Source organism: Leiobunum rupestre, chromosome 7, assembly GCF_980474605.1.
Source record: "Leiobunum rupestre chromosome 7, qqLeiRupe1.1.hap1, whole genome shotgun sequence".
NCBI lineage: Eukaryota > Metazoa > Arthropoda > Arachnida > Opiliones > Sclerosomatidae > Leiobunum > Leiobunum rupestre.
Genome location: NC_143390.1, coordinates 23978986 through 24003575, shown reverse-complemented (window position 1 = coordinate 24003575; position 24590 = coordinate 23978986). Strand labels below are relative to the sequence as shown.

The following is a 24590-nucleotide window of genomic DNA, read 5'->3' as shown; positions in this document are numbered from 1 at the left end:
CGCCTGTTCGTTAGCGGGATTGATGTAACGAGAGTAATTTTGTCGTCTAGAAGATTATACCCTTTCCCATCCACCTGTTAATCGACGTGGAAAAGCCCCTACGCGTACATACACACGTAACTCTACTTCCTGAAGCTACGAGAATTTCAGATACCTTCGCGAGCGTAGTACCAGAAGCCTATAAGGAAACAACCTGATAGTACTCGGAAGAAGAGGCCCCATTGAATCATTCCAAATTTTTATTGCAATAAAAGAGTTTTCAATATTTTCGAGTATTTATTTCCTCGTATCCTTTCCAAGAACTTAATTGCTTCAACGATATGCAAGTCACTTAAACCGGTATAATAGGATTTTTTTATCCTGAAAGAAGACCGGATTCTGTAAGGCTCTTTTTGTGCCTGTGTTGTTTTTATTAAATTCAAATTTTTACTGTAACCAAATGTATATAATATACTTATTATGAGATAAGTAGGCTTGACCGCGGAAGTGTAACAAGAATCACTGCTCGAAATGTAGTGTGTGACTATAAATAAGTGGCAATTTATGTGGTTTTCTAAGGAGGGGAGAGCTGTATCTAGAAACCCTAGCCACCGACTGAAAAATGACTGGGTTCGAAAACTTTCTATTAATTGAAGGGAGCTCGATTTGTCCCAATGCGTGCAACGCTATAGGTAAATTAAAGACAAACTTGTACATGACCTTTACTCTATCAACCCGGACGTTTTTCCCCGTATAACTTGGAGTGGCCGAAATGCTCCAAAAATTTTCAAGATGTGCTTCCACAATTCGGCGAAATTTCTTCACTCGGCGGATAGTGAACCACTGGAATTCCCTCCCTACTTTGGTTAAAACGCGTTCCTCGGTCTGTGCTTTCAAAAACAAATTAGACAAACATATGGGTTGGGACAGGAATCCATAACGCTACTTGGAATGAATAACGGCTTCGATTCCCCGCCGTTGTGGCGGAACATAGTAGGCGGAGCTTATAAGCCTTTGTTTGTCACTGAATTTCACGTCATTTAAGGCGGTATAAGCGTTTTAGCCCCTCCCACAATGTTCCGCCACAAAATACCACAGGGGATATGGGGAGATACTCATTCCAAGTAGCGTTATGGATTCCTGGTTGGGATAGAACTTAAACGGTGTGCTTCTTTCATTGTACCTCATTGTAACCATTGCTTTAAATGTATTTCTTTGTCGCTGATGCTGGCCCAATAAGGGTCCACGCTTGTATCTATTCCAGTTCAATAAATTATATTCTATTCTATTCTATTCTATTCTCTATACTAAAAAACTTTATTTCGGAGAATTTGCTAATTTAGGGGTAGAGCAGGATTGGAACGAAACGGCGTTCGTTCCCGAACCCTGAAATTCCTCGGTTGAATCTGGCGAAAATTTGGGAAGAAGCTACTTTAGAATCAATAACTTCTTTTGTACAACAGGAAGGATTTTCTACAACTTCGGTCTAAGGGTATCTGGTTTATCATTACGATTTATCTAAAAAAAACTATGTTAGTTCGGCCATGGACTAATTAACATGTTGTTAATTAGTCCATGGTTTGGCAATTCGAATCGATTCGAATTTAAATTTTAGGGAAATATAGATGATTTTATACACTGTAAATGGATAATAAGTATTTTTAGAAATTATTAAGGATTGGAATACAAACAAATGGTTACAACAACAAAAAACAAAAATGGCAAACAAGATGTCGCGTAGTTTCTTCTATACAATATTCAACAGTGACTATGTAAAATGTTCAATTTTCGCATTAGTCGAGTTTCATTATTTCTAGCTTCTAAGCCCTATATGGAATGGTTTTATATAGTTATTTTATTGCGAATTTTTTTTTCAAAATATAATAAAAATTTTATTTGGTGTATGTGGCAGCTTGGAGCAACAAACACAAGTTTAAACGCAGTGTTGTCTACAAATTTCGTTGGACGAGCCTTTACGCTGCACGTTTTACGGGTGGGGGGGAAGACATTTTCCGAATTTTTCCCTTCCGACGGCAGCAGGCGCTAAAGCGTCTAACCAATGAAAACTGTACACGAGAAAATGCACGACTCTTGACGGGCTGCGTTATCTTTGTGTGGGGTGCTGTGTTTGTTGCTCCTAGGTGGCAGCGTGGCCTTCACACCAACACCAGCAAGGTATATGTAGTGACAGCACCAAATGAATGACAATTGAAGCTAAATAACAATTGTACAAAAATCCGCAAAAAATAAAATAAGACACAGGTATTACCTAATATTCACAGCAGCGCAAGTAACGATTAAGTAACTTAATGCTTCAGTTTGATTGTTACGACAACCTCTGCACGAGGCATCTGTCCACAGTTTAAAACGGAATAGCAGTTCATGTGTTGGTATCCGATCACAATTGAAAAGGCGCCATTGGTTTGAAACTATTCTCCATCATACTTCATCCGATATCACGTCAATATTAAATTTTCGTCGCTGATCCACCTAATTTTAACTTTATCTGTTAATATTTTAAGTACATAAAACAGATTAAATATTTCTCTAACGTGGGTGTTACCTTATCAAGGTATAGTCAAACTAAACCAATCGAGAAAAAATATGTTATGGATATAGCCTGTATAAACAGATTTTACTCGCTGCTCTGATAAACAGGGAATTCTATAGTTGTAACTGTTTGTTTAATAGCCATGGGATAGTAATTCTATTCGAGTTACGGTTACAAAGCAACATATTTACAACACAATGTGATTAAGACGAGGGATATTTTCATTTTGGGATACGGGATTTGGGATTTTTAACCAAATCCGGGATTTTCATATAAAGTCAGACGAAGGCATGAATTTTCCAACTCTATCGTAATATTTTCGAGTCACTTGGCGAAATTTTTCTTCGTACTTTTCTTGTTAAAAACTTAATTTTTCCAACTGACCAAAATCATTCCTTGTTTTACTCCAAAATTTGTTTTTTTGGAAATAGTCAGAAAATATTAGTTAGGCACCCCTTTCGGAGACCCGGGCCCGGGGTACTTTTGCCCAGCTTACCCCCCTGGTCATATCGCCCCTGATTAGTCAAGTCGGACGAGAGGACTAAATTGTCAACGCTGGCTAATCCCTCTAGAAATTGTACATTATTTTCATCAAAAGTAACAAAATAATCATAAGTATGACATTTGCAGCTTTGTACGTGCATTTTTATAACACTAACTTTTTATTTTTTTAAATTTAAATTGATTGTATTTCGTTATACCTTTTAACCCCTCTTTAATTTTACGTAATCGCATTCCCACTGTCCGAAAGTAATCCCTTCCCCCGAAATTGATAATAACATTATTCAGGGGCGCACCCAGCATTTTATTCGGGGGAGTGGGTTAGGGAAAAAAAACTAAAGTGAAATATTAAAAAATAGTAGATTTTAGAGATGGTTGGCCGACCTTTTTCCATAGTATAGATTTAATCATTTCAGTGACGAAGATAGATGTCGGTGTCGTCGCTTTGGAGCCCGCATTAATGTTTTACTACTTCTCCGCATTACAGTGAAATAGAGTTGTAAATTGTAATTATAATCTAACATTTTAAACTTTATTTAAAATATCAAAAGTAAATAGACTATATCTTCCACGTGTAATATTTTTTCTGATCACTGATTTTAAAATTTTCAGAATTTTTTTGCGCAAGTCAGACTAATAGCGTTTTCCTATTTAGCACTTCTAGATTCCCTGTAAATTCGTATCCGGGCTTTATTTTCGGAGCTGAGAAGGAACACGCGTAAAAAATGGCTCCGAGCGCGCCGAGCACGTTGGAAAACAGCAAAAAAATTTATCCGAGAGCGTTTTCCATCCGTTGATCTGTCGAATTTGTCAGATCGGTTTCAAGCGATCTAGGAGCCCTCGAGAGCCGTAAATGGAAAACGCAAAAATTGATCGGAACAAATCACAGATCCGAGTACGCGTAATAGAACATGAAATGTTGATCGAGGTGATCTCTAGCCCTCGAGTAGTAAAATGGAAAACGCTCTAAATCATTACTCATTAGAGATAATAAAGGCTTTAGGGCTGGTTGTCATTGTGAGCGCTTGCAGGGAGCGGCATCGAGGCATAGGATCGGCGCGTGATAATTAATTGTTTTTAGGATGCGTATTTTCATTGCTTATCTGTTTGGGTTTGGTATGATGTAAATTCTACGTAGCCAACTGACACTGTTATGGAACTTAATTATAGACTTATGTTTTTACTTAACATGCTATACATTCGTGACAAATCAGGGATTGTACGGTCCTTGCCTCCCTGGTGTCTGGGGCGTGTTGTTTATCTTATCACGATGCTTAGACTCCTCTTTCATCTTACCTGTCACCGACTCTCAGTCCAATTTAAGTCTTGTCATTCTCACGATAGAGACGTAGACTTAACACACCCTGATTATCAGAATTCCGAGAGGTATGCGCAATGGGTGCACTTCGAAAGACGTGTTTTGATTGGTCACTTGTGCCAATAATAATTGTAGTTATCATTTGCCCTTAAACAGCTCAATATCAGTACATTGAAGTACTAAATCTAGAAAGCATCAAGAATTAAAAATAGTAAACTCATATATGATGTAACCGCAATCCAATGTATAACTGCAACGGCAACACGTGCTCGGAAAAAAACCACGAACCGCTTTTTAGATAACTGATGTTGCGTGACACAGTATGGTGGCACGGTAACAAAGCCAGATAGATGATACTGATAAAATGTTATTCCACACACTGTTCGTGAAAAATGCATAAATACATTCTTAAGCCCTGTATTTCAGTGAAGGACATTTTCGCAACATCGTAAAAAGTTTGGAAAGTCTATTAAAAAAAGCGGAAAAAATTACGTCAGCAATTAGCCTTGTAGTGTCGTCTGCTTAAGCAGCAGCTGTTAATGAAATTGATGTTTTTCAAATTTTATTTAAGCCAAAGGTTTTATTCATTTTTCAATTAATTACTAACTCAGTATGCCTCCCGAAAAGAAAAAACCCCAAAGTAATATCTTAAGTCACTCAACTGCAATTAAAATATGTCAACAAGAAGTAGTTAAATATGATCTGAGAGTGAAAGCTTTCATTCAAGTGAATATCAGAAACAGCCACTGTTTAGCCTTGGAATAATGGAAATGCCGCTAAGTTACGCTTTGGTTTCTATTATCAATCCAAGGTTTAAAGCCGTGGGATGATGTGTTTCTAGTTTGTTTTTTAAAATAATATGTGATTTTTATTTTTTAAAGGATATCAGGGAATGTTCCGGGCCTCGGGAAGTTTTAAATACATTAAATCTCAGAGTGGGAGAGAACTTAAAAATGTTAAAGAACTCCATTGATGTAAAAAATTTAATAATATCCTAATTCCTAATCGAAACTTCAAACGAATCTTTGTCCCTCAATTTGAATAAGGAATTAGAGAGGATTGCGAATGAGCAAGACAAAGCGGATGATAAACAAACTCTAATGATTGAAGTAGAAGTTAATAGGAAGCAGCTTGCAAAGTATATTTTCTTTTAAACGTTGTATCATGTGGATTTTGATCCGAAACTTACAATATTTTTAGTAACATCATATCTTTGAGGAAGGCAAACTTATATATCCAGTCTTTCATCAATAAAAAGACCAGGGAAGAGCTATTTTCTGATTCTGAAACCCGTAAACGGTAAACAACGTAGTTGTTGGTTAACTTTTGGTAATTAATAATATTTTTGTTCGATTACTAGCCCTACTGCAGGCAAGGAAAGTCTAGTACAAACAACATCTTCTATAACAGATAACTTACTATCAATTAGTAGACAACTTGCTAGTCAAGTGCAACAAAGTGAAATAGCTTTAGAAACATTAGGTAACTCTCCTATTGATGCATAAATTGACTGTAAATGTATAACATTTATACCTTCTAATTCAAGCTGGCTCTTCTGGAACATTAGGCGAAACTCACGATGAATACAAAAATATGGGGAGTGTCATAAATCAGTCTAAGCAGTTGCTCACTAAATATGGACGCAGAGAGTGTACCGATAGGGTGCTGATCATTGTAGCATTCCTCTTTTTCTTCTGCTCAGTACTATATGTGATACGGGAACGTCTTTTTTAGACAATGATATTGAAGTATATTTTAACATGCTTTGTAGTTGGCATGCTAAGTTAGGTTTTAAAATCATTTTGCAAAGATTGTGAACATTTGGGTGCCAAAAGTATTTTTTCTGGCCTCTTGTGTTATTATGATAGATGATTTCACTTATATAATTGGATTTCCCCAATTCCAATGATAAGATGTCCATTTTGAAAATTATATAATCCGAATGGAATATTTATAATTTTAATCTGAATATTTATGTGAATATTCAGGTTTGCAGGAGACTTCAAGAAATTATTGACCAATGCAAATTTGCCATTGCTGTTTTTGGATATAATTTCCTTAAGGTTGTAAAAATATTGTAAATAATGTTGTTTTTATTAAAGTGAGCATTTGTTACCCATCTAAGCTTAAATTGGTTATTTATCACTCTTATTTATTAAGAGAAGAATTTTGTCGTATGGGAATTACCATTTTATTTAAATGAAAGCAGATGGAATTTCTCTTTGATATTTGTATTACAGAATGGTAAAAATTTCTTTTGGAAGGATTAAGTAGCTAATTAATTTGCAAATTTTTAAATTGCACTTATTCTTTTAGATAAATGTAGCTAGATAATAGATTAAGATTAATACATTTTTACAAAAATATCTAAAGCTTGTTTAAACAAGTTGCTGAGTCTAAATAGGGATCTTAGTTAAGCACTTGGAATATTAAATTTTTTCCAACGCAAGCCATTAGAATTTTATACGAAGATGATTTGTATTTCCAATTAATGTTTCCAAAAGTGCCAATTTTCCATAGTACATTATGAACTTGAGCTTTCAGTAAAATAGGAGGGCGTTTCATCATCATGCGGGTATAGGACATGGGACTAATTAGCAATAACAATATAAAGCTGTTTAATATAAACTAATTAGAATATTAAATTATCGGATAACAAATGTTATAAAATATTTGTGTAAAAAAGGGCGTTTTTGCCATTAGGATAATCTAATCTAATTGAGGGTAGGTGTTAAATTATCAGAATTACCATTATACGCAGTAAAAACCCAAAACAATTATCACATTATCTTTGATAAACAACAGATATATATATATATAATATTTATATGTATAACAGAAATTATTAAATTTTTTAATTAACATAGTAAATAAAACTAAACATAAAGTCACAAACTCCTGAGAACTTACCAGCCTCATTCAAAATCATTTAACTATATAGACTCAAAAACATTTACTATTTAAATCACTCGGCCACTCACTATCAAAGGCATTTTTTAGCAAATTATCGTTTAACATCCGTCATTTCACTATGATATAGGCAGTTTTATCCGTTAAAGAAATATTATAATATTACATGTACAAAATGATTAAATTGTATTTTGTGTTTATACCCATTTCTACAATTATACATCAGCATTTTGTTTTGAAAGAGAGAACTTTTTGTACAGTTTAGGGGCAATAACACTCTCTTAATTATCACAGTCAGTTTCCATCGGTAAATATTTAATCAAACTATTTCTTTCTTTTTTTGGTTTTACATTGTTCATTTTTATTTACATTCTGAAGAATCCAGTTTAAATTCTTCCAAGATACCAAAACTAAAGAAATTTACATATTTGAATATACAATCTCTAAAAAGCCTTCATACAGTTTTTCTATCTTTTTATGTTACAAATTGCAGAACGCTCTTAGCTTAAATTGGTGACGCATCACTGTGAATTGTTCGCTTTGTTTAAGCCCCTAAAAGTTAATCTATTAGTATGAAAGTTATTCTTTTAAATGCTTATTGTTTTGACTATGAAAATATGTTTCATAAATACAAGTTTGCTATACACCAGGAATTTACAAAATCATAAAAATGTTACTCATTAACTAAGTACGTAAATATCTAGTTTTTTCTATGTAAGGCTAAAACAATATTGTCCAATGTTGCGCAAGACATTTTCTAATCTACTAGTTAGGAAAAATATCTCAATCCAAGTTTTTTTTGAAGGAGTAACGTTTTTACCATGCTGTTTTTTAAATATCTTTTGAAAAAGATATTTGTTTTAAATTTACATGACAATTTTACAAATCGGACTGTGTTACTGCTCAACAGTATCAATTACCAGCTAGCTACATACAATAGGGTTTATTTCGTTTTCTACAGATCATTCAGGCCCCCATTGGGATCCCCAGAAGCCACTTTATCCAAAACTTGATTTACAAATTCCGCTGTGTTTCCAGCCACATGCGCCAAATCTAATAATTATTTTGAAATGTTAATTTGTTACTTCCAGACTTTATACAAAGCTTTACTTTTTCTGAATAAAAGCTTCTCCAAGGCATCTTGAAAATGCCTCGTTTTTAATTCTGATTTCTGTTCCTTCAAGCTTAAGAGCTCTCTTAACAATTGCCGGACTTCCGGAATCAAAACAAGCATCATTCCTTTAAAAACCAATTTATAATATTAGACTTTTACACTGAAATTTTATATAATCCATGAAGGCATTTACTTTGCTCTTTCTGCAGCCCGTATAATTTCAATTTGTTAGCTTCATGTTGGGCTTTCTTTTTAAGCCTGCAAGCTCTGAACAATATAATGGATATATTTAATATTTTATAAACCTAATATAGTATGCAACAACAGTAGTTACCTAGATGCCAATTTGTTCTTTTCTTTTCTCGATTTTGGTCTGGCATTAAACGGGACATCACTGACAGGGGTCAAATCATTTATCATGTCATTTAAGGCGCTAAGTTCCAAACCAATGTTATGTAATTTGCGGGGACAAGGTGTCAAGTCATTTCCATCACCCCTTCTTGCTTTACCAGCATGTTTGACTCCTTCGAGGCTGCATTCGGGACTGAAAACTGGATCCAAAGCATCATCCAACACATGAGGATCCAAACTGGTTCCAGGTAGCACCTGACTGGGAATACAAACCTTTGGACCTGCGCAGAAAGCTTCAATTAGTAAATTTAAGTTTTAATTATATGAGAGCTGAGGGCACCTTTAGATTGTATATTATATTGCCAAAAGTATCGTTTTTTCCTGCCTGCTGATTTACTTTTGTTAGTTTTGGAAACAACGCCAGATGTTGTTGGTCTATTTATATCATTGGATGATTTAGACCGACTTTTAGTCATGTGACTTATGAAAGAATCTAAAAAAAATATGACAGCGTGTTAGTAACAATATTGCTACAGTTAAGGCTAGTAAAATAAACCTTCATCTGATGATACTTGACCATCATCATTGTCAGAGTCTCCTTCCTCATCTTCCGCTTCGCTGCCAAATCCTTCATCATTTGATACGGAAGACGTACTAGAGATACTTGAAATTGAGAGGCCAGATCTCTTGCGTTCTCGTCCTGCCAATCTAGCAGCTACTATACTAGCCGGAGCTAGAGTTGGTGTTCTGGAAGTTGAATTCAGCTGCCCTTTTCTTATTGGTGCGATGTTCGGAGTTTCATTAGTTTCAACTTTAATTTTTGTTATGTACTGAGACTGATCCAATGAGCTTTTGGATATATCCCTATCAGGGTTTTCAATTTTTGTTGAAGAAAGAATTCCTACAGAATGAAGGTTTTGGCTTGTTTCTGTGCTATTTGTAACAGGTTTTGTCGCTGGTAAGTTGGAATTCTTGGTTTTACTGATATCCAATGATGCATTTAATTGATTCTCTTCCTTTGAAAAGTCGTAACCAAATTCAAGATCCAAAAAGAATTCATCACTGGCATCCTTTGAATTCAGAGCTGCCAAAGTTGGTCCTTGAACTAAGTCCGATTGATCCACCTGATAAACTTCCTCCATTTTTAAGGCGTCTATGTCCATGGGTGATCCCCAACTTTGAAACCCTAATGGGGTTCCTTGGCAAGATAACTTTTCTGCAAAATTCTCAAGTGTGTCTCCGTTGTCGTTGGGTGAAAATTCTGGGAGAGATTCGTGAAGAGCTATACCTTCAATATCGAAGAAATCTTTCTCATAAGAAAGAGGCGAATCAAATCTTAAATCATCTAGTCCTGGTTCAACAGTGGTATAATTTGCTGTGGCTCCATTTTCTGTAGAATTTCCAGCCATGTACACTTCATTCCTTAATTGATAATTTCGGGAGTACATTTCCTGAGACTGATCTGAGAAATCCAAATTCATTTCTCGGTTCATCCAATGGTCTAAAAGGGAAGAACTAGCTTCCGATGGCATGATACCCGAATTGAAACCCGGAGGACGTCCTTGATGGTTACCTAGCTCAACCATTTTGTTATTACCACGGAATTAGTCCTTTTGGATCCAAATCTGAAAATGTTTCAGGGTCACGGGCTTTGTTATATAACAACATCATTCATTATCATTATACAATAAATAATATTACCACAGGATGACACTATATTTATATTATCTAAGAAAACCACATAATGCAACTACTATTTGTCATTTGGTCTTTAAAAAATCATATGACAAATTTCCTACTTTTCTCAATTTACCTTTCTAGTCTATCAGAATACGGGTAACGCGATCTTTGTTAGTAAACAAAGGATTCAAGGATGAAGCCAAGGACTTTTAAAACTACCATAAGTTTCATGATTATACTTACGTAAGAATGTCTCGATTTTTTGACGTTTAGTGATCAGGTTAAATGAATTCCTAATGGTTTTCAAATACTGTTTTAAACTTGGTCTATAAATTTTACTTGGTTCCGATCGAAATATTTACACTTAAGTAGTCCAGAACTTTCTATTTTTTTTAATGTTTTGTTTTGGTATTTTTTCCATCGTCACATGATATTTTCGTCAGTGAAATACGTCACGTGGCTTCCAATACTCTTGACAGTGTTGCCATAAGGTTTACAAACGCCACAGCATCGATTACCAACATTTTGTTTAATCGTTTACACTGACCCTTTTTACGTTTTTTACGTTTCTTGATTTTTGTCAGAGGATGCTAGGGGTGATAGCAAAAGCGACATAAGACCCAAAAGTGTGTCAGAACGGTATAATGTTTAATGAGAGCTGGTCGCGAAGTAAAAAGAAGGAGTGGGAGAGGGGGTTGGAATTACGTCATCAAAATTTGAAATTTCCTCCACTTCAGCGCCGCCGAGTGAGGCGTTTTAGAACGTATGTCTACGGGTACGGGAGTATAAATCGAAGAGATAAAATCGCGGCAGACCATAGACTAAATATAACATTGCTAGTACTATTCCAACTAGTAGGTTTTGTAGTCTATTGTGAGACTAGCTCTCAGTAAATATTTTAACGGACGCGAAGGTAGAGTTGACACACTTTTGGGTCTTATGTCACTTTTGGTGATAGGAATGAAGTTATAAAGAACATTGGTCAACTTGAAGTAAGGATGGCTGAGATGTGTAAAGGAAAAGAAGTTGAGCCGCCTAATAAGACTTTTAATACGACTTATATTTTTGGGGACTTAATATTTTTGTGCGTTTTTTATTTTTATTTTTTATTGTTTTGCGTTTGTAGAGTGTTTATTGCATGAGGACTTAATAGTTTAAATGTTATAATTTTCGTAACTTTTCATAACTTTAAAACGCTAAAATTGTAGGCTGAGCTCCGGCCCTGTGTCGGAGCCGCCCTGTTATAAAAGGGTGTGTAACTACGGCAACTAATAAACCTGTAAACTTGTTTAATACTTTTGGCCCTTTAAAGTTAATTTAACCGTAACGCGAAAGTTTCCCGTTTACCAATTGGTGGCTTTTAGACACCGATACAGATAAGATTTAAGACAACGTATTACTATTTAGTGTTATTAATTATTATTGAACACGGTGAGAATGAAGATAATAGCATAAAGCAGAAGTATCGAATAATTTATCCTTCGGCTGGCATACCTGTCGATTGCAGTCGTAACCACGCCTCTGCGGATCCAAGAATGACTGTATATTGCGTCATTGAGCATTTAGGAAACACGTGAAGCATAGAATATACAGCGTGAAGCATGATGGAGAGTTTTAAACTCTGCCATCTACCGTAGCTCGGTATGAAAGTTAAAATATGTCATCGCCATCTAGCGAAAACGTTAGTCACTTAGACCATCAATGATAAAAGAGGCCGGAGCAGCATTACTTATAAATCGGTTCGATTATTCGCCTTTTCAATGTAGCTACCCCTAGTGTCGGTTTGCAAAAAGTTAATGTTTTTGTCTATCTGATGTCAATTTTTTTCATTATGTAATTAATTTTGGTTTCAATGTAAAATTATAAAATATTAAATAGTCTGTTTCATTCGTTTTCCTTTCAAGTTTTTTCATTTATATCTCGTTCCAAACCAAGTTTCAACGTTCCCCGCTAGGAGAAATGTCATAATATTACGTACTGGCTGAGACTGAGAGTTTCAGCCCTTGTAGGCTTGTCGATGCTTTTAGTGGGAGCCTCTTTGGTGTAGTATAGTATCTCTTTTTTAAAGCGAATAATAGGCCGAATCAAATAGGCCTAAGCAAGGCTTTAAACAGTCATGTAAAGACCGCCGAAAGACAGTTGGCAAAAGTAGGCGAAGTAGGCCTAGTAGAGATGGTGGCTTGATTTGCAAAAAGGTTTGGTTTAATTTTTATTTTCTCGCTGTCAAAAAGGGTGAGCTTTCGGAATTCACCGGGACCACGTTTTAGATCTGCGATGATCGGTAGCGATTATAACCATAGCGGTCAGATAGCCATAACGGTTTGCATTCCGTGTCATTATTCCTTCGCTGGGAAAAATCAATGATCATTCAATTCTTATTTCGGTAATGAACCAAGGCTTAATCAAAGTCCGTAGTACTACCGTTACTACGAGGATCTTTTCTTTTTGACAGATTTTCTATCGTTTTAGGCTTGTCGGCTTTCGGTGTTTTTGTTTTTGTAGGCGAGATTTTCGCTTAGGCCGTGGTGGATTGGCTGTCGGCGAATTCTTTTGGTTTCGCGGGCCGGGGAATTTTGCTGTATATCGAAAGGTTTATCGTTCCTACCACCATGTTTTGAAAATCATGAAATGAGCGTAGGCTTTCTCGGGTGGCCTAGGTCTGTAAAAATGGCTCCCGGTTCGGTTCATTAGCGTCGACAAGACGCGGGGATGAATTTCGTAGTGTGGCGGAAAACAAAAATAATCATCGATAGGCTCGCAAAATAGAGCTAAGGTAAAGCAGACGATACCCTGGGACTGCTACGATCTTTTTATACAATGTTCGATTTTTGCTATCTCGTTATCGTCTTTTATGCATTACTAGGCCTATACGTAATGACCTAAATTGCGAGAATATGTTTTGAAAAACGTAGCAGCATTTTTTTTGCCCTATTAGGCCGCGGCGCTCCAAAGGTCATTCACCTCCACTATGCATGCCTACTTGTTTGTTGGCTTCTACACATTAATAGATCTAGTAGATCTATAAAACTGCTTAAGAAATCCGCATTAATCCACGTGGCTGACGCTGAAGGCCTTTTTATATTTTTTGGGAGGGCAAAATTCCTTTACCTAAAAAAAGTTGTTGCTCTGTTTTTCAATATGTGGCTAAAGTGCTTCTTAAATGTAAACAAGTGCTGACCCTTTTTAGACGGAACCAATGTTGGGTCCTAGTTTTATTCCATTAAAACTTTAAAAACAATTTATTAAAATGTCGTGTTTAGATGTAGGTTTAGATCTAAAGGTTTTGGATAGAAGACCACTTTGTCTGTATGTATTTTGATTTTTAGGCTTAGTTAATTAGTTATTTAAAAAAAAATAATTTTTTTAGTTTTTCCACCCAAGCTATGTTATTGTTTTATGTGTAGGTTGTGAATTGTTCAGACTTGAATTTTTGTTAAATTTAATCTAATTAACCATTTTGTAGATTAAATTTCCACCAAGTAGTATAAATTTTGTAACTTTTAACAGAAAAAAGAAATCGGCGATTGTTGCCAATAGGCCTGCATCGCGCACCTTTGATGATCCTACCAGTAGGCCTTCACAGACGACGAGTAACACAGTTAGGCCTTACTGGTAAAAAAAAACTTAGTAGTTATAAAATTTTGGTAGAGTTATTTTAACTAATTTAATTTTTAGCATGGAGTGTCAGTATGTGGCTACCCAAAGAGGGGGCATAGCACTACTCTTTGAGGGTCACAGGTACAACAAAGTTAGAGATGGAAAAGAGGGTACAGTCTATTGGAGGTGTGCTAGGGACCGCCAGTGTCCAGGTCGCGCAGTGACTGTCTTCAGCAGGATTAAAAAGGCCAACAATAAACACAATCATCCACCTGACACGTGGAGGAACAGAGTTGATCAAGCAGTGTCCGATCTTAAGCTTCAAGGAGGCGAGGATGAAGAGGAAGATGATGAGGAACTACCTGGAGGCCTTACTGCCATCGAGGGAGCACCCGGCGGGGGACTTCCAGCATTTTTCTCGGAAACCATCAAGTACCTGTCGGCCAGCGGGCCCCAGATTGCAGCCTTTGCTTCTGTCATCCCATCGCTGCCCAACTTAAAAGCCTCCCTCTGCAGGTCGCGAAACCGAGCCCTGAATCCAGGGGGACTCTCGCTGCCTTACGGTGACTTCCGTCCAAATGATCGGTGGCTACCGTTGCAGAGTAAGTAAAATTATCTTAATTTGTTTCAGTGAGTGTGAATGAACGTTTTCTACCTATTAATTAAAGTATAATAAATTATCAAATTATATTCATAATTAGTAAATTTTTTGTTTTAAATTCATACAAAATAGTTTTATACATTAGGTTTGTGTTATAGTAATGCATTTCTAATATCTGGCATGTTTACTTTAATATAAAGCTATTCTTAATTAATTTTCACTGTATAACCACTTCGCTTTCTAAAATTATCTTCTATTATTCATTGGGTTTTTCTTGTAAATATTTTATTAGTTTCTTTTCAATACATTTGTATGACTTCCTGCGTGCAAGATTATAAAGCAGTTTTAAATTCAGTTATTTGATATTAACCCTTGAAATAATTTCCAATAAACCATTAACAAATAAACATGTTAAACTGTGTATGAAGGGGAAGAGTAACTACAAACTCTCTCGCGGAAAGGGCATTGATCTCTTTTTTTTTAATGGTTGTTTATTTGAAAACGTGTTCAGCTCCATTTCCAGAATCTAGTCTAAAATAGTTATTTTTCTTAAAAGCTCAAAAGTAAATTGAGAATTTTTATAGGCCTTATGATTCATATTGTTAGGTAAATAATAGGCTTATTAATATTTATTTCGCCTGAAATGCTCTTATAGAGGAAAATAATATTTTATGAAGGTAGCGGCGGCTCCCGTTAGGTTCCGAAATGGTGGTTGGCTTTTCCCGCGATTTTCAAATTTGTCTGAGTTTTTAAAACGCGTTTTTTCTGAAATTTATGAACGAATCAATATTTTGTCCTTAGTGTCGCTTTCATTTTCGCTTTAAAGATAGGTTGTTTTTACAACTTATTGCTATGAATATTTCGATATTTTCCGGAATTTTTCCCTTTGAGTGCAGGTGGCGCTATTTAAAGATGTAAGTGCGCCGCGAAAGCTGCGGGAAAAGCAGCTGGAAATCTATGGCTCTTCCGCTTTTTATGTGTACCGCCACTGCCGAACGCGTCCTCGGAAACGGACGGTTGCTAGGAATAGATTATTGATTGGGGGATTTCAGAAACCTCCAAGCCCAGTAACCCTCTTATGATATAGTCCTTGGTCTCCCTTAGGGCCCCAGCTACTGAGCTTTGTCCTAGAAAATATGAAAATGTTAATAATAAAGTGGGGAACTTTATTTTCAACCAAAGTCACGCGTTTATAACGTTAAATATTGCTAGTCAACTTTTCATCTACCATTTATTCAGCTATGCATAATAATAAATCGAAATTTATGTAGTTAAAATGTTTATATTATAGTAATATAATGTTATCCTAAAGTTAAATCTATTTAAGCTGTTGAATTTCTGAGAAATATAATTTACATAGAGGTATGATATTTAATCTTCACACTTAAGTGTGCTTGCGTATACCTTTTTTTTTGAAAATGCTACAAATCTTTCTTTAGAGGAATATGAATTGTACCCTACCATTTCTAAATATCTGTGCAGTTCAAATCTGTTTAATGTTAAGTAAAGGTTATCAGAAGTATATATGTTTTACTCTTGTCCTTTTCAAGGTGACTCAACTGGGCCATCGACTTCCGAACCTCTGGACATGGCATTAAGAGCAGGAACAAGTAGCTCCGGGATGCTGCTAAAACGTCTTCGAGCCTTAATGCGGACTTGCAGCTACGTTAATGAAGCTTTACAAGTAAAATTAAAATTAATTACAATTTCTGATTTAGGCGTAATTTTTTCCCTTATTTCATTTATTATTTCATATGATTTTATCAATTTCATTTGTTCTCATTTTGTATAAACATACTAACCCGCATGATTAAGTAGATTTATATCAAGACAAAAGGGACTGGAGTTTTTGGTGATACATTTGGCGAGAAGTTAATATAGATGGAAGCTGCGTAATGGTGTTTGGTTCCCTTTCACCCATTTTTTTGTTTAATTTTTCATTATTTGGCTAGTGCAGATTTGAGAAACAAAATAGACCGCTTTGGGTTTTTGGAATATTATTTGCTTTGGCAGGTTAAGGGTTGCTCTTTATTAGGATGATGGGGAGTGGTTGTGACCCTATTATTTGTTTTAATGTGGTCTATATTGCGTCTCAAACTAAATGTCCTAGTTTAATATAAATTATTTGCGGAAGAAGATTCAAATACTATTTTTTCTTAAACTTATCCAGGCCTATATCATCCCTTCTGGGGATGCTCATCAGAGTGAATACCTCGCCCCTTGTGACCAACGCAGAGCGTACCTTACTGGTTTTACTGGCACATCGGGTACCGCTATAGTTACAGAGGACCAAGCTGCCTTGTGGACGGATGGCAGGTACTTTCTAGAAGCTGAAAGGCAATTGGACCATAACTGGCATATTATGAAAGATGGTAGGTTTATTCTAACTCAGATCTGGCTCGCTTTATTTATGAAAGACCCAAGTAAAGGAATTTTTTAATTTATCTTAGGACTGCCGAACACGTTGACTCAAGGGGAGTGGTTATCAAAGGTGAAATCCTAAATATTTGTATGCCAAATTATTCTTTTTCTAAGCTAGTTAAACTTCCAGGTATTACCAAGTGGTAGTAGAGTAGGAGTTGACCCAATGATGATATCGTTTGGTTAGTTTCTTTTATTGAAATTCAGTTTGACCTATTAAATTTTATAATTTTCCATGATTTTAATTTCATAGAGATGTGGAAACCCCTGTCTGAACAACTTGAATCGTCAGGTCATATTCTTGTGGGTGTGGGAACAAACCTCATTGATCTCATTTGGGATGACAGACCAGCTCCCCCGAATCGTCCTCTTGAGCCTCTTCCCGTTGTGTATACGGGAAAGCCTTGGCAGGAAAAAATTTTAGAAGTTCGGAGGGAAATGCAGCAAAAAGAAGCTCAGGCGCTGGTCATTACTGCCTTAGATGAAGTGGCTTGTAAGATTTAAACTTACAAGGAGACTACCCGAGGTGGTTATCACCGATTTTGTTGAAACTCAGGGGTTAGGAAGACCTTATGGTAGTGTGAAAATTTCCAAAGGGAAAAGTTGCAATGGGCTTTAGTTTTCCCATGGCAACCGAAAATGTTTTTGATCTCTCAAAACCAAAAAAGCTCTATTTAAAAAAGCATGGGATTTTCTCGGTTTCACAGGGTACTTAATTACTTAAAATTTTTTAAAAAATTAAATTTTCAAAACTTACCCAAAAAGATGAATTTGACCTATTTTGGGTAAAATTGATCAAGTATTTTGGGTAAAATTGATCAATTTTGGTTAAATTTTAACAAAATTTGGGTAACCGAGAAAATCCCATGCTTTTTTTAAATGGAAAGGGCAAAAAATTTTCAGTTGCCATAGGAAAACTAAAGCCCATTGCAACTTTTCCCTTTGGCAATATTCATACTACCATAAGGTCTTCCTAACCCCCGAGTTTCAACAAAATCGGTGATAACCACCTCGGGTAGTCTCCTTGTTAGAGATCTGTTGAAATTTCACTAATGACCAACTCTCGACAGGGTTATTCAACTTGCGTGGCTCAGATATAAATTACAATCCTGTGTTCTTTTCTTACGCTGTTGTGACTATGGACAATGTCTAGTAAGATTAATTTGTCAGTTTTACAAGAGAAATTGGTTTCAATAAGTTATTTAATTTCAAGCCTCTTCCTGGATGAAGCCAAAGCTACCCCTTCCGTTCAACGTCACTTACAGGATGCTTCCTCAGTATCCTCAGCATGCGCTCATGCCTCTCCTCCCGTCCTGTCAGTGCAGCTCCACCCTTATCATCAAATTCGTGAATTTCTTGAATGCCTCGTAAGACAGCTCAATGGAAGAATATGGGTATGTAGATTTTTTCAAATACCATTTTGGAAAGATGATATTAAAAATTTATATTTTTGGGAGAATAGATAAGTAATCAGTCCAGCTATGGCCTTGTTAGTCTTGTACCTCAGGTGTGCAATATTTGTTTATTTGAATGTTAATCAAGGCTTCTAATAAAAATTTGTAATTATAGCACCGCCGTATTGACAGCCCAACTCCAGTGTTGTTAAAAAAAGCCATAAAGAATGATGTAGAGATTGAGTGTATGCGTCACGCTCATATAAAAGACGCAGTGGCGCTCTGTGACTTTTTTGCGTGGTTAGAAGAAACTGTCCCAAGGGGCCAGGTCACTGAAATGACAGCTGTTGCCAAATTAGAAGAAACGAGGAGGTGAATTCCCTTTCAAAGTCTATTTTAAGCCTATGTATTTTTATATTGGTTTTCTATTCTATTCATCCAAAGACAACAAGATGATTATGTTGGTCCTAGTTTTGAAACAATCTCAGCCTCTGGTCCAAACGCAGCCATAATCCATTATAGACCGACCAAAGAGACAGATAGACAAATCACAACAACAGAGTTGTATCTTTGCGATTCAGGGGCGCAATTTAGGGATGGAACCACTGATGTAACCCGGACGTGGCATTTTGGTGCCCCTACCCAATATGAAAAAGTGAATATCCTTTTTTTTTTTGACTCTGTATATAAACTTAAATGAAATGCGATGTTTTTTTCCCTGGTAGGAATGTTTCACGAGAGTTCTGAAAGGCCATATTGCAGTTTCCAGTGCTGTCTTCCCAAAACTGGTTAAAGGACAAATGTTAGACACTCTAGCGAGGAAGGCTCTTTGGGATGTGGGGTTAGATTATTTACACGGTACTGGGCATGGAGTCGGTGTCTATCTCAATGTACATGAAGGTCCAACTGGAATTAGCTGGAGAGCCTTTCCAGATGATCCAGGCATTCAAGAAGGAATGATCTTATCAGATGGTAAATGGCGTTTTCTACCGCATTAGATATATTGTCAATTTACCATTAAAATTAATCTGCAGAACCTGGCTATTACGAAGAAGGACATTTTGGAATTCGAATAGAAAACCTGGTTTTAGTTAAAAAAGCTGAAACAAAGGTAAAATTTAGCATTTTGTTATTTTTATTTGGTTTGCTTACGGGGTTTTCTTTTGCCAAAAAATGCTAGAATAAGCTCATGTTTTGAGGGTTTGTCAACCTAATGTTACATTAATTTCCACACGCAAAATCAGTACAATTTCAAGGATCGTGGCTACTTAACCTTTGAACCGATAACGCTAGTACCGATTCAGCGCAAGCTGCTCGTGCCTAGCATGATGACGGCTCAGGAGCTACGATGGCTTGACCATTACCACCAAATGTGCCGAGATATAATAGGAAAAGCGTTGGAGGACCAAGGCAGGCATAGCGCCTTACAGTGGCTACTGAGAGAAACTCAACCATTGGGTTAAATTATTTCATTAGATAAATTAAGATAAAACGTATTTAACCTTAAAAGAAGAAAGTGTATTGTCAGGATTTTATTTAAAAAGTGAGCCCGTAGTACACACCCTACCACCCTCTTATTTTCCGCCCCTTTTCTAAATGGTTATCCTTTTGAATGATTTTATTGCCCCTTGTTACTGATTATTAAGAGAAAGTGATTATAGATAAGAGGATTCATATTTAAAAATGGTGCGATTAAAAAAATTTAATATTGTTAGTTCTCCTATTATTAGCTACGTTATTTGTTTTTTAACAACTCTAAAATGAAATCTGTTTATACCTGGCATTATAACAGAGTTTGACTAATCTTATTCTGAGTTTTACGAATAAGATAAATTTAAAATGGCACGTTTACAATTTGTACCATATAAATAGAGATTGGTTTATAACAAAAATCATTTAAAATGCGATGTAATAAAGAATCGAGTGATTGTCCGTATGGATATCTTGAAAATTTTGGGGATAAAAATTGTTTCAATTTTATGAGGAAAATAATGTGCAAAATTGCCATTGGTTGTTTCTAGTCTTCAGTACAAAAAAACAACACTGATAATATTTCGCTGCATGTTGAGAGGTGAAAATTTTTTTATTTTGCCTTGCTCCCTCTCTATATATTTATATATATATAAATATTATTAATGATGTATGAAATGGACCGATAACAAGTTTTATCCCCACCCGGTTTGGCTTATATCGGGTTCAAGATAGAAAGTGAGGATAACTAAAAAAAAATGTGCTTGTCTGTCGAGGTTAAAGTTTGTCACAAGTGGTAGTGTTTTATGCCTTTTAAAACGTATAAAAGAAAAATCCTTAAACAAATTATATTATCCCTTTCCCTAAGAAATCTCCCTATTTATGGCGATATTGTATCGATGCTAAAGAACACTCCTTTCACGTACATTACCTTAGTCCTCCCACCTTGGTGAAAAGAACAAGCGCTAATGTTCCATCTCATCATTTCAAATAATGTTTTGTTTATTACATTATCGTTAATTTATATTTTGTACTTGACAGGTTTTGTTTTCTTTTATTTTAAATTGTCAGTGACAATTCACACAGTCTATTGGCTATTTCATTGTTGACTATAGTATTTTCTTTCTTTTTCGTCATTTTATACTAGCAAATTTTATTGTATTGCGCTGTCAAGCAAAAATATTTTTCACGAAGCTCGCGTGAGGATGCCATTTATTTCGGTGTTACAAACACCATTGTGTAGTTTCAGGCTTAGCTCTTACACTCTACCAAAAAAAATAAAGCTTTTCTTGCGCATTTTAAACTTTTAAAAAAACATTTCTAAGTCAGTTTTGGGAGTTTCCATAAGGGAATCGAGAAAGTATACATTAGTGTCTAAAAATTAGTATAAAGCACCAGCTTTTTGTTATTCCAAAAGTTGAAACCATGAAAAGTGATATGTTGAAATTTTTTGTTTTATTGGCATTGACTTAGAGTAAATTATACGCGCACGTTTTAGAATAATGAAAAATTAATGTGGTTATAAAACAATAATAGCACTTTTTTGAAATACGCAAAACTATTACCATCTTTCTTTCCTAGCAAAATTAATGAAGGTTTAGGGGAGACGTCAAACTTTGATTCTTTGAATCTATTTATATATATTTTATAAAAATATTAATTTTTTTTTGTTTGATCCAATTTGAACTTAAAATTTTTGTATTATATGGAATGAAATCAAATTTACGGGTCGTTTAAAGTTTAATAACGTTGAATGCTTTTTATCCATGATTTTTATCGATCCTGATGTTTTTGTGGTTGTAGATGGTACTACTTTTGCGTTAGTTAACTATAAAATAGTTGCTTAACTGTTTGAAACTATTATTGTATAGTAACGGCTGAAAATTGCAGTTATTAGAAGGAGAAAGGACTTAGGGTAATTGAGATATATGTTAAAAGAAAACAGTTTGCCGTTGAGCTGCTTTTTTCTTTTTGAAAGAGCTCTTGTTTTTGTGTCACTTTCTGTTAATCTAAAATATTATAATTTGTCTATTCTAGTCTTGGCTTGTTCGTGAGCTAACGAAACCCTAACCAGCCCTTCACACCCCCTTCCCTAACATATGCTCCTATTATTGAAAGTATAAAAAGAAGGTTTTTATAAAAACAAAAAGTATAGGAAACTGGTGGCTAATGTTTGTGGTGGTTCACTCCCTGTTTATAGTTGGTCAGGGAGAACAATTTTTAAAAGTGGGAGTTTCATGTATAATATAGTATATTTATGATTGTGTTTTAAAAATAAGTCTCCTTACGAAAACCTAGGTTTAAAAATCTCTTACTCCCCCTCAATCCCCGTTTCATTGTGTAATGTTTATTTGTGGTGCCAATTTTACAAGAGATAAAACCTATAAGAAAAATTCCCCAAAACCCATAAATTCCTACTTTTTGTTTTTTGAGGTTTAAACGCGGTCACTGATTAACTATTTGTGGTCTTTTATGGTACTCTTTTTAGGAAGGTTTTTAAAACTAAGTTTTGATTTTACGGTGCCAACAACAACAAAAAAAAACATGATCAAGTGTTTGATTTATAAGTGAAAAGTTGGTTACCGAATGGCCGATTTAAAAAATACCATATCATTGCGACTACGGTTTTACCAGCAATATACTTCCATCTACGGCCAAAAAACTCTTTCCATTAAAAACTTCTCTTTTAGAACTATTTTTACATTTCTGTTTGCGAAACAAACTACAACAATCCGTCTCCTTCTTTGTTACACAAATTGACAAAGAAGCAAATACTGACGCACAGCACAAGCAATGTGGGTTTTTTTTCTACAATACAAGAAAGTCCTTTATATTTTCATTTGAATATAAGAAAGGGTTAGCTGTCATAAAATATTCTTGGTACTAAAATCTACAGTAAATAAAACCATGAAATTAGTTTCTAAAACTTAAAATATCTCAGCAACTTAAACCACAAAGAGATATCAGCCAATAATAACCCTCGTTCATAAATCGAGTTATTTTTTCATAAACATACAAAGGAAATATATAAGCAGTAAACAATGCTAATTTAGAAATGCATTACAAATGATCATCCAGACCTATGCAGTTACGCGAGAAAAATATCGCAAAATAACTTGCAGTTACTTCGAAGATGTTTTGCAAAGTTTCTGTCGAGGCGTTCACCACTATAAATTATAAACGCTGCTGTACCTGATTAACATCACATCAGAGCCTTTCAATATTAAAAAGTGTCAAATAAAAGCGTTACAGATTGTAAAAATTAGCTCGCGTAAAAGTTAAAAAAAATCATTAGAATCTAAAGAATTTCTTTCAGCCTGTTATTTTAAGTAGAATTAATTTGTGTGTTATGGAGTTTAACGGGTATTTTAAAAATAGAGTACTTTTTATTATCTATAACTGGTATAATTATTAATTTTCATACTGTCGCTTATTTATATAATAAATATATTAACCTGGTGGAAAGAAATTTTTTACGATTTTAAGCGATTATCCAAGGGGGTTAAGTTGCGAAATGTTAGAAAAAAAAATGTAATAGATATTTGGGTCATGATAAACATGAAAAATTATGTTTGCATTGTTTAATGATGACAATATTCAGGGATTCTTTTTACCCCAAAAATAAATACAGTGAAAAAGAAAGGCAGTTCTTTAATAAGTACAAAACTTGGGCTTTTTGGTGTAAAAGTTCATTTTCATAAAAACTCTAATGGTAAGAGGGAGCAAACTACTATATAGCCTTTTTATAAGTGCCAAAAATGCACTTTATTTTTGTCTCCAAAGCATTTTGGCGTTTCATAACGGTAACTCCCAATCCAACTCACAAAAGATAAAAAAATAAAAATATTTTCGCTGCACTACCTCTTCATAAAAATATAAATATCTATCAAAAGTGGTCGCCTTGAAAATTTGAAACAGAAACTTTGCAAACTAGCCTCTGACATAAAACCATAATAACTTAACTCATTATTGTGTAACACCTGACAAAATGTACCATCATTTTGTAACAAACATGGCTGCCTTCTCTTTCCATGCTTTTTTTCTTAATACTACTCTATGGCCGGTGTAAAACATTATTTTGGATTGTCCAATAAATGTTGATCTAAAAAAATAGCCTAACAGTTTATTTTGGTGTATTATAGTTCTTTTTGTACAGTGTGGCTTTCTTTTGTCAAGTCTACAAGCGTGCGCTAAAGTCGCGAGGAATATATTCTAAAAATATACTAATTAATCTGTGTCTTGTGACTTAAGGGTAACATTTTAACAAGTTGGGCAAAACCACTTTTTACACACAATCCAAGGGGATTATTTTGTGTGTATTAGTTTCACCATAAGTCTATAATATGGTTTCATAAGTTTGTCACTTTTTGAAATATTTTACTGAGAGCTAGTAACAGAGTGACGTCATCACAAGAAGAAAATCTCCCCCTAGCAAGGCGCTGTCAAAGGCTACGTGTGACACGGGAGCAAGTGGACCCAAAACAACGACGCAGCCCGTAATGCAGTCTGTCTTGTGAATAGCTCTCAGTAAAACTTTTGCATGTGAAGAATAGGAAGTGTCACACTTATGTGACAATTTCCCGCGATACGTTAGTGGTACCATGACAAAATTATCAACTAAAGTTTCCGCTCCGGTGTAGTACTGCAAGTTTGGAAGTATGCTACCATCACACCAATTCACAAGGCAGTAGCACGTACCAACC

The 24590-nt window shown here is 35.2% G+C and overlaps 3 protein-coding genes across 9 annotated transcripts in view; 2 read left to right on the top strand and 1 right to left on the bottom strand.

Annotated features, from left to right (window-relative positions):
• Sec20 (vesicle transport protein Sec20) overlaps nucleotides 1-6463 on the top strand; it is a 170254-nt gene extending 163791 nt beyond the window's left edge. The window contains exons 2-7 of the mRNA XM_090154303.1: nucleotides 4957-5075; nucleotides 5231-5323; nucleotides 5396-5487; nucleotides 5550-5648; nucleotides 5710-5831; nucleotides 5896-6463. Of these exons, the coding sequence (XP_090010429.1) occupies nucleotides 4962-5075; nucleotides 5231-5323; nucleotides 5396-5487; nucleotides 5550-5648; nucleotides 5710-5831; nucleotides 5896-6083 (708 nt within the window). The 5' untranslated portion in view covers nucleotides 4957-4961 and the 3' untranslated portion in view covers nucleotides 6084-6463. The remainder of the gene's footprint in view (nucleotides 1-4956; nucleotides 5076-5230; nucleotides 5324-5395; nucleotides 5488-5549; nucleotides 5649-5709; nucleotides 5832-5895) is intronic.
• Nucleotides 6464-6580: 117 nt separating this feature from the next.
• On the bottom strand, nucleotides 6581-10790 carry REPTOR (repressed by TOR). 2 transcript variants are annotated; one of them, XM_090154281.1, is made up of 7 exons: nucleotides 10648-10790; nucleotides 9281-10349; nucleotides 9065-9217; nucleotides 8708-9005; nucleotides 8567-8640; nucleotides 8370-8498; nucleotides 6581-8312 (listed from the first exon to the last, which is right to left on the bottom strand). In XM_090154281.1, exons 2-7 carry the CDS (start codon nucleotides 10308-10310, stop codon nucleotides 8215-8217), a joined length of 1782 nt encoding a protein of 593 aa, XP_090010407.1. In that variant the 5' UTR covers nucleotides 10311-10349; nucleotides 10648-10790; the 3' UTR covers nucleotides 6581-8214. The 2 variants fall into 2 exon arrangements, with proteins under 2 accessions (XP_090010407.1, XP_090010408.1); XM_090154282.1 differs by lacking the exon at nucleotides 10648-10790 and adding an exon at nucleotides 10538-10643.
• Nucleotides 10791-12416: 1626 nt separating this feature from the next.
• Nucleotides 12417-23967, top strand: LOC149935257 (xaa-Pro aminopeptidase 1-like). 6 transcript variants are annotated; one of them, XM_090154269.1, is made up of 17 exons: nucleotides 12662-12787; nucleotides 12874-13177; nucleotides 13912-14016; nucleotides 14080-14603; nucleotides 16153-16286; nucleotides 16773-16974; nucleotides 17053-17093; nucleotides 17154-17205; nucleotides 17277-17516; nucleotides 18094-18175; nucleotides 18237-18417; nucleotides 18486-18530; nucleotides 18593-18789; nucleotides 18862-19072; nucleotides 19143-19389; nucleotides 19452-19528; nucleotides 19662-23967. In XM_090154269.1, exons 4-17 carry the CDS (start codon nucleotides 14081-14083, stop codon nucleotides 19878-19880), a joined length of 2451 nt encoding a protein of 816 aa, XP_090010395.1. In that variant the 5' UTR covers nucleotides 12662-12787; nucleotides 12874-13177; nucleotides 13912-14016; nucleotide 14080; the 3' UTR covers nucleotides 19881-23967. The 6 variants fall into 6 exon arrangements, with proteins under 6 accessions (XP_090010394.1, XP_090010392.1, XP_090010395.1 ...); XM_090154267.1 differs by lacking the exons at nucleotides 12662-12787; nucleotides 12874-13177 and adding an exon at nucleotides 13366-13710 and having other exon boundaries at nucleotides 14080-14433; nucleotides 14518-14603; nucleotides 19662-23966; XM_090154268.1 differs by lacking the exons at nucleotides 12662-12787; nucleotides 12874-13177 and adding an exon at nucleotides 12417-12599.
• The last annotated feature ends 623 nt before the right edge of the window (nucleotides 23968-24590 follow it).

Bases quoted from the DNA above. Each gene is read 5' to 3' on its own strand.
- REPTOR (XM_090154281.1), bottom strand. From the start codon at position 10,310: ATGGTTGAGCTAGGTAACCATCAAGGACGTCCTCCGGGTTTCAATTCG. The intron at 9,218-9,280 runs GTTTATTTTACT...TATTTTTTTTAG, and splicing joins TCAAGTATCATCAGATGAAG to ATTCTTTCATAAGTCACATG. The intron at 8,313-8,369 runs GTAAAGCTTTGT...AATAATTATTAG, and splicing joins GAAGCTTTTATTCAGAAAAA to ATTTGGCGCATGTGGCTGGA.
- LOC149935257 (XM_090154265.1), top strand. From the start codon at position 13,652: ATGTCGTGTTTAGATGTAGGTTTAGATCTAAAGGTTTTGGATAGAAGA. The intron at 16,287-16,772 runs GTAAAATTAAAA...AAACTTATCCAG, and splicing joins ACGTTAATGAAGCTTTACAA to GCCTATATCATCCCTTCTGG. The intron at 19,390-19,451 runs GTAAATGGCGTT...ATTAATCTGCAG, and splicing joins AGGAATGATCTTATCAGATG to AACCTGGCTATTACGAAGAA.